The 9,451-nt window shown below is 31.8% G+C and overlaps 1 protein-coding gene across 1 annotated transcript; it reads right to left on the bottom strand.

Moving 5' to 3' along the window:
- Positions 1 to 1,163: 1,163 nt before the first annotated feature.
- Positions 1,164 to 8,888, bottom strand: LOC132744897 (phospholipase A and acyltransferase 2-like). Its single transcript, XM_060733691.1, has 4 exons — positions 8,771 to 8,888; positions 7,153 to 7,321; positions 3,605 to 3,737; positions 1,164 to 1,241 (listed from the first exon to the last, which is right to left on the bottom strand). Exons 1-4 carry the CDS (start codon positions 8,886 to 8,888, stop codon positions 1,164 to 1,166), a joined length of 498 nt encoding a protein of 165 aa, XP_060589674.1.
- Positions 8,889 to 9,451: the final 563 nt, after the last annotated feature.

The following is a 9,451-nucleotide window of genomic DNA, read 5'->3' as shown; positions in this document are numbered from 1 at the left end:
TAGATGTTTTAACATTGGACCTTTGAGGGTGACATTGACCGTGTGGGTAGTGACTTTGTTGTTGTGCTCTGCATATCTTTTCATAATGGTTATTTATTCTGCAAAGTTATTCTAAAAACATTGCAGTTGAATGTTATGGAGCGGACACGGAATTTAGACTTTCTAAGTTTGACTTTGACCTTTGGGATAGCAACCCAATTATTGTACATTATTATTTGCACATCGTCTCATAAGGTTGATCACTTATAACAATTTATAATCAAATTATTTTACAGCAGTTTAAAAGGTATGGAGCGAACACGAAAGTGTTACGGACGGACAAGCGGAAGAACGGATTGACTGACAGACGGAGGCCATTCCTATAATTCACCCTCCGTTTTGCGCAAATGGATTAAAAATTAAACTTTTGACATCTTTAAGACCGAATGCAATTAGAATTGCAACAAAGACATATTATATTCTTTAGTATTATTTCACAAACATTAAAAATGCACATTAACTTATTTTGCTGAACAATTTTAAGAAAATTCAAATATTTAATGCCTCCTTTTCTGAAAATAAGAATTTTATCCCCAAAGCACGTAAAAGTCTAAATTATTTTGCGTTATCTTCTAAAGGTAAGGTTTTTATGTCTTTTTCCTCTTAAAAAAGTTCGTATTTTTTATGCTTTTCATTAAAATAATTGTGTTCTAATGGTTGTCTTCTACTACTTCTAAAATGTATAACTTGTTTATGCAGTCTGCAACCTATGGCAAGAATCATATTTCGTGACGTTCTTCATGATGTGTCTACATATGTAGTAAATCATCATATATATTTATGAGTCAAATGTCGCACACAGTTTTTAGGGCGAGATATTTTATTTCATAACGGGAACGTTAACCATAACATTACTATTAGATTTAAATTGTGTTATTTGACAATATGAGAGTATATAAATAACAGAAATGCACATTGGTTGGTTAATATGTCAGGATGTTTAATCAAAGTTCCTATTTACAACTATAAGTAAGTACATGAATAATCGTTATAACAAAATGTTTTGTTGCCATATGATATAAAAGCTGGGCAATCCAGTTGAAGAAGATAGTTGAGTTGAGCGTACGAACTTAGATTGTAATTTGTTTGTAATAAAGAAATGCCACATCACAAAGTGTCTCTGTTCACTCTCGCACTACACGATATAAACTGACAGCGAAAGCGAGAATACCTCCTACAAGTATAGATCTACCAACAAATACCTATAATATACAGAAATAATAAATTGATAAATTACAATTGCATGTCAATGGGAATTGTTTTACATCTTATTATATTATTTAAAAGTTCATAACTGCCCTAGACTGCTCACCTTAAATTCATTGCCAGAAAAGTTTAAAAACAATTCAGTGCAGCAAGGCAATAGTTCACATTAGGATGGGCACCATTTTTAACAATAATGTCATGATATAGAGGTTCGCTAAACAATACATCATGGCAAAGTCCTAAGCTCTAAGTGGATGTAGTTTTAACCAAGATCTTATTCTATGATATTCATGATACTTAAGGGAGCTGAGCAAAAGCTGACACTATGGTTATATGACGATGACTGTTGTAGACCTTCTCAGGAAAATGGCACATGCTGTATAAGAGTAATTAAGCAGGAGGCATTGAAATGTAGAGTTACCTGTTTATAAAATGTTATGTAGCAAACATGACTTCAGGGGCATGAAATTTTTGACACCAGGTTGAGTAGGACTTTAAAATTTCTAAAAGTCCACTACGTCATGCTAGATTCAGAATAGTTAAAACAAATCATTAAAACTGTTTTCTGCAACAAGACTTTGACAGCTTGTCATTGCCCATTTTAGTGCCCATTCGGGTGTAGATGCTATTGGATATTGTGGTGGAACGGTCTCCTGAACGTTGCTTTGCCTTGCTGATCTTCATTTTCTTATTTAAATGCTATCTAAATGACATTCTGGAAATGGCAAATTTTGAACTTGATAGCATGAGTTATAATAGTTCTTAAAAAACCCTAAAATAATACTGGCCATAGCTTTCGCCCACCGCAGCAGTTATGGAGTATTCATCACAGAAGCCCTGAAAAAAATGCCGTTTGCATTTCTCGACTAGTTTATGACTGAATAATGCTTTATGTTTTACTGGAAATGCTCTGTGAGACAGTAGCCCACATATGTGCTCGTCCAACTTGTTACACGCACACGGTGCCAGTTAGGGAAACAATCATGTACAGTTTGAAGAGTGGACGTCACTTTTCACTTATTTTGATTTAAACGTGTACAAATATGTGCAAAACTATCCCTAAATACACTGACATTACATTGTGTCGTATGTACTGACATTACATTGCATCGTAACTATGTATGAAACTTAAAAAATATCTATTTTGAATTTTTTGAAATTGTTAAATATTGTCTGCTTATTAAAGAATTGACAAAATATTATTACAATGCTCACGTTGTTGATTCGATTACAACGCAGTGTAGTGGACCCGATAGCATTAATTTTATTTATGAGGGTTTAACATGAAACAAAGCTCTTTTCAATCGAGTACATCTTTTACGTTGACATCAGAAAAGACGTGTTTTTCGGAAAATAAAATAAACTATTTTTTTTAAAATGATGCTTTGTTTTAGATATCGAATCTATAAACATTGTTGTAAATGGGAAAAATATTTTATAGGCTATATCCTATACAAGTCAATGAAAAGTAAGGGATTATTTAAAGTCTGCATTTGTATTTTCTAAAAGTAAATGGCCTTTTAAGAGATAGGGGTGTGTGGGAGCACATTGTTTTAAACTTTCGGGGATGAAAATAACATGGGCTATTTTGATGAGGACCATACAAATCTGGAAACAAAGTGATCAGTCGGTGCGAAATATTTAATTTTAGACAATGGAATTTCTGAGTTGAAGATTTTTAAAGATTTCATTGTAAGTCTTTTTAGCCCATGGAAAACTGAAACAATATTGTATATCTATGTACCTTTTGTAGAGTGTTACCTAATGATTATTATTAAACATTATTGATCATGAAGAATGGCACAATACTGATATTATATCACAAAACAGAAGCTTTAACGTTGAGCTAATGATGGTAGAAAATAAGATACATCAATCTTAGCTTTTATCATCATATTTTGACCATCAAAAACAAGTAAACTTATATCAAATGATATAAATTTCAAAATTTTGAAAACTGAAAGTTTGTAAATTAAGCATGAATGTGCTTGCCTATAGAATGAAGAAAGATAGATCGCATATTTTTACAGACTGACAGACCTGCATCTCAATGAAATAGACGATTATTTTTCGTTAAATCAAGCAGGTCTTTGTCATGGTCCACGCAAAATGCAGGTATGCATAATTATATATCATATATGTATATTTATCAAGGAATTGCAAAGCATATTTTCACTCTGTTTTCAAAAAAATTGATTCAAAATTTGGTCCAAGTTTAATCAAGAAATCATGCAATAAGTATTTGTGTTGGAGGTGCAGGGCATTAGACTTAAAGTTAAATTCATCCAAGAAAACAAGAAATTATGTTTTCAATTCGGGATGCTTTATTACAAGATTAAATTTCAGTACTATAACTTACCGCCTGGTCACTTTGATGAGTATCATATCTACAGTAGGATGCAAAATGTTCACAGTTACTCCATAAAACATGAAAGCGAATGTCCCCCAGTCTAGCCCTAGCTCTTCTTACAATCTCCTCAGCTGTGAAAGGACTATTAATGAAAAGAAAAACTTTGTTGACTCTTAATCCGCTTGCACTAAAAGTGACAAGCCTGTAACCAGGCATATAAGTCAGTCTGATCATGTTCTATATTGTTGGTAGCTGTATTTGACCTAAGAATTTTATAAAATGTATAAAATGCAAGTTAACGCCTTCAGTGGTTTTGAAGGCAAACGTTACATGCAAAATGTTAACCAAGAAATTATTCAGTACACTTCAGGCCATTTTATTCTGTCAAAATAGATGATTAAGCCATGGGCCTCAGACAGTGACCTTTTATTATGATCGAAATCAGTGAATGACTTACAAAAGTCTGTAGTGGTTCATTAGTTATGACATTGAAGAAGAAGTTGCACAAATAACTGTACATAGTCTTTATAGGTTACCCAAGTGCCAACACATGGTGAGTTTGATATCGAGAGCTCAAGCAGAAACTAGTCTATGTGCATATTTTCAAATGTTCAGGAGAAGGGAAAACTTTAAATTTTCATAATTGTTCGATATAATATAGATATAATTTGTATTTAAGAAAGATTTAACCATACTTATTTTAGTTTTGAAAATCTGTTCATAAAAAACATGTTTTAGCAGGTAATGTCATAAATTAAAGTTTTGCGGCAGAAAATTGACGTATACAAGTATGACTAAAATAATCGCGAAACTATTGTATATGATATTATTAACAGAAAACACATTATTGCTTTAGAGTATGTTATAATGACAATACATGATAGGGAAAAAATTAATGATCTTATGAAAAGTACACATATGCTTGTTTTGCTCTGAAATTTGTGGGACAAAAAGAGAGAGAAAACTGACAAAAGATTGGTGCGAAACTAGTTTGGAATTTATAATGATAGTATATGGCAATAAAGTTTCTATTTTCCTGTTATATCAATTAAAACAAAGCTGTGATTATTTTCATGTTTTATCAATATTTTAACGTAATTAACGTGCGTTATGCCCTTTCGTTTGGAGGCAAAGTTGATACAGAAATGTTGCGATAAAAGGCAGTTCAGGTTTATCCTTGACCGATTTTTCTTCTTATTTACACTATACTCAATTATCAAGGTAATTGTAAGTCATCTTCAATTATTTCAATAATACAAAGGTTGCTTCTCCAACTTCACTCTCAGCAATGTCTGCAATCCTTAAATAACACGGAAGTACACGGAAGCCTGCTTACCAGTGACCATTAATGAATCGATGCATCAAAATTTGTTTTGGATCTTGATGAAGAAAGAAATTAAGATTGGCAAAACGCATTTCATCTTACAATAATTTATAAAAAAAATGAATAAAAATAAAAACAAAAAAGAAAGAAAGTATCAATACATGTTTTGAAAATTATATGACGCTACTTACATGTATAGCTTATATAGTAATATGCATCCCAGTAAACTTAGCAAATGGTGGTCAGCAAATTTCATATGATAACCTTCGATGGTTTTGAAATCATTCAACTTAATAAGCAATTTTAACAAAAATTGTTTTGTTTAAAATGGGCATGACTCTAATTATATAGCTTTTAAAGTAATGTCCCTTGTGTTACAACTAAATATTATCACGATAAGCAAGTATCCCAGGTTTAATACGGTAAACTCTTGAACTGTTTGGGTTATTGACTACATTCAATGTTTTTACAATCCCAACATTTTAACAGCACCAACTCAGTCATTTTTATAGCTTGAAACTACTTCGCTTCGAAACGGAAGAGGTAAGAAAGGAACGTAGGCAGTCCACAATGACATTTAAAATTTCTATTTGATGCATACATAAAGAACTAAGCATATCACAATACAATTATTCATACATACATCTTACACATCTTACACCTATAATGCAAACCCTATGTCTTGGAGGTGTAAAGCAAATAATGTATTATGTATGCTTTTGATTGGAGTAAAGAACAAGATAACTCTAAAAACCTGATACAATTACTATGTTATGTTAATCTTATTTGCTATAATGATGTATAAGTGAATTCAAAAATAGAAAACTGATATGATTCAAAGTTCAGATATCATGAATTCTATGGACCTTGTCAAGTGTAAATCTCCTCTCTTTCCTAAGAACAATAACGTGGACAAAGATCACTTCATTGATCTGACTGGCAGAAGCTCATTTTCATAAATACTTACTTGTGGAGAAGCAAGATGTATTGTATTGAACGATTTATAAAAATTTAAAAAGTTTCTTGGATACATGGATACTAGTGTACATGTATTAATTTAAACTGATACGATAAGCAAGTTAATATTTATGATACTCATGTTCTTGACCAAAAAGATAAAACTATTGGCGATAATTTATGGAAGCTATTAATTGATTTATATGACATGTATGAGTAAATAAGTTATCGGTGTTTTACATGACAGTTTAATTTTAATTAACAAAATGTTAAATGTTTAGTTTTATTTTACTATGTGTGATTTTTTTAACTTACACGATGCAAGTTTCGTATATTTGTCAATTTGCATTTGCGATCAAAATTAAATTCATAAATTTGGTAATATGTGTAAGTCACTCAAACCATATCTTTAAACATACATTCTAGTTAGTCGCTGGACTGTGAGATTGGTGCACTTGATTTAATTCAAGGGGTTCGGGGCATTTTAATATGCCATTGTCCCCGTATGTTGTCCCGTTGTCATGTCGGACGTCCTTACATGCACAAAACCTTGACATATCTAAATAGAAAAGTCAAGGTCATATTAGATAATTTCAACATGTGAAGTTTGTCATTTACCTGTATGTTTTTTTTTCGAGTATAAATCGACTCCGTAAACATATTACAAAGTTATGACAATTAAAGCAAATTTCAATAATTTGACCTTCATGGTAAAACTCCATCTAACGTCATGGTAATATCAGAATAATTCAACATGTCGCTTTTGTCAAATGTTTTTTTTTAACTTTTTTTGTACAAGTATAAATCGAATCCGTACATGAATAACAAAGGTATTAAAAATCTAAGCTAAATTCGCTAATTTAACCTTTATTGTCAAAGTAAAATTAAGGTCAATGTCTTCTTTTATATGTCTTGTCACATAGACTGTTGTGTTATAGACGAATATAGAGAGAAAAAAGTTGTGAAATTACAATCATTTGACCTTCAAGGCCAATGTGAATTTCGAGTTAATGTCATATTTGGTTTGGTCTGCTTTTCTTTTGAACAATGTTCAAGATTACGGTAGATGTACTCAAGTATGAAAACAAAACATTCATGAATAACAAAGTTCTAAACAATTATAACTACGCCTCGGGTAACAGTATTTTCCTCGGGATGATATTTTTACTGTTACCCACAAACCCATGTGTTATTTATATACTGTTACTACCATGATTGGTTATTATTTCTTGTAACTGATTTTAAGTAATTATACTAATATTGATCAAGACCATACCTCACTCTATTATCTCTGAAGAATTTGCGGCCGTCTGCAACTTCCCAAATGTTATCCTCGCGGACAATAGCATTTATATAAAATATACCACAGATTGAAAACAAAGGACCAGAGCTGATATTTTCACTTGACACTCCATCACCTGTTAAGTGAATGACTTGTTCATTGCCTGAAATGTAACACGAGAATGTAAAAAGCATAAAAGACCTTGAACAATAGATTTATTACTTTGAATGTAACAATTTCAGTTTTGTTAAAGAAAGTTTGAAAAAATGCATATATCTAGCATTCCACTTCAGCCCCAAACAGATTTAACAAGAATTGTCGTTGGAAACAGACAACAATTGTCCCAACACCGCACCCAAGCAGGGTCAATAGAGGAACCATGACCTTGACTTGCATCAAACCCAAGGTTATCACAAATGTTTCTCAATAATATAGAAACATTAACGAGTAATTTCTCATGCTCTTAGTTAGCCCATTTTTTAAAAACAAATCCGCAAAAGAATGACAAAAGTATGTCTAGAAACAAACATCCATATACTATTTTGACATTATTTACCAACCATCTATTAAATACAAAATAGTCGGCCTTGGCTTTGAATATAACAAGTTTTCGTAATGTGTCACATAAGTATGTCTAGTTATGATGGATGAAATAATTGATGACTTGATATTATTATCGATGTCCTTTAATTTATTAATTTATGAACCTTTAAAGCCTTGCGTGACCTTGATCGTTAAGAAACAAACTCATCACAAACTGTTTAAGAATGTCATAACATATGCTTGAAGTTTCTTGTGCAGTATAGAGAAGTCAACTGTATCAACTGCCTATTGTAGATCTTAAAGTATCATGCATACAATACTGCATTTGTTCATTTCAAATGTAATACAATCAGTTAAATTAATCAAACAAGTGTAATGTAACAAACTGATTCTAAAGCCTGACTGAAACTGATAACACAAACCCCTGTCCTTAAAAAAATAATCAACTTGGTCATAAACAACTCTAAAACATTTTGGAAACAATACTTAAAATTGAAACAGGTGTATAATTACCAATTAGATTGTCACTTTTCTAATACAGAGGGACAACACTAGACATTTTAGATCATCACATTGTATCAGTGTTAAGTTGACAACATGTACAATGAGTTGCTATAATGGATGCACCATCTTTGACAAAACGGGATGGAATATCATTCGGACCTGTAGCTCTATTTAAATGAGTTAAAATATTTAAAAACCTTGTTTGGAGTTACAAGTGAAAAAGAATGATTATTTAATATAAATAATTTGCCAGCTTTAAATTTGCCATACATATTTGCAGGCAATTTGTCAACAACCTTAAGCTGCAACAGCGGTGCATGAACATCAGTGCAGTATCATTTATTAAGTTCTTTAAAGCCAGAGTGTTAAATTGCCCTTTAAGCTGCAGACGTAGATGTTGCACATCACACACTAGCCCCTTGTGCCACAAATTATTACACAATCAAGTTATAGACCTGACAAAGTTCGGACGGAAGGACGGACGGACGCTATCAAAAACACATGTCTTCCAATTATTGGGCATAACAAGCACTTAGAAATAAAACGAAAGAAAAAAAAGTAATACCAACAAACACCGCCCAGTGTGAGTAAAGTCGCCTTCTGAACTCTACTAAATCTCCTGCTTCAAGGCTCTCTAAAACAGCAGTGTTGTGTTGCTGAACTAAGTCTTGTTGTTCTGCCATCACTAAACAGTCTTAAAGATTATATAGTAATAGCTTTCATTAACAACAGAAAAGAATGTAAAACTACAGTAAAATACTTTTACAAAATATGTCTTCTGTTCCTTTTGTACATCGTAAAAAGTAACACGAAATGTTTATAATGATAATGACATAGTAAAACTGTAAAACATATCAACATCTGACAGCAAAAACTGTATGTTTGAATGAAAATGAAAATTTATATTCTAAATTTATAAAAAATACCGCAAGAAAATGTTTGCTAATTTGTTTTTCTGGTTTATGCAGCAAATTTATACACATTTCTTATATGTAACTTAATAACTTAACAGTCTATAAAAAACACATGGGTTTGTGGGTAACAGTAAAAATATCATCCCGAGGAAAATACTGTTACCCGAGGCGTAGTTATAACTTGTTTATAACTTTGTTTTAACTACACCTCGAGTAACAGTATTTTTACGAGGGCATACAAAGGCATAATTTGTTTCCCAAATAACGAATAGTCGTTATTATAGAAAGAGAACGGAATTCATGTTTCTTCGCATTTGTAACCAATTCTGAAA

This window comes from Ruditapes philippinarum, unplaced genomic scaffold (genome assembly GCF_026571515.1).
Source record: "Ruditapes philippinarum isolate M1 unplaced genomic scaffold, ASM2657151v2 ctg1794_1_1_1_1, whole genome shotgun sequence".
NCBI classification, from domain to species: domain Eukaryota; kingdom Metazoa; phylum Mollusca; class Bivalvia; order Venerida; family Veneridae; genus Ruditapes; species Ruditapes philippinarum.
The sequence above is the reverse complement of the archived record's forward strand: the minus strand, read 5'-3'. Positions and strand labels throughout refer to the sequence as shown.

Bases quoted from the DNA above. Each gene is read 5' to 3' on its own strand.
- LOC132744897 (XM_060733691.1), bottom strand. From the start codon at position 8,888: ATGGCAGAACAACAAGACTTAGTTCAGCAACACAACACTGCTGTTTTA. The intron at 7,322-8,770 runs GTATTACTTTTT...GTTACATTTCAG, and splicing joins ACACTGGGCGGTGTTTGTTG to GCAATGAACAAGTCATTCAC. The intron at 1,242-3,604 runs GTAAGTTATAGT...TGTATATTATAG, and splicing joins CTCATCAAAGTGACCAGGCG to GTATTTGTTGGTAGATCTAT.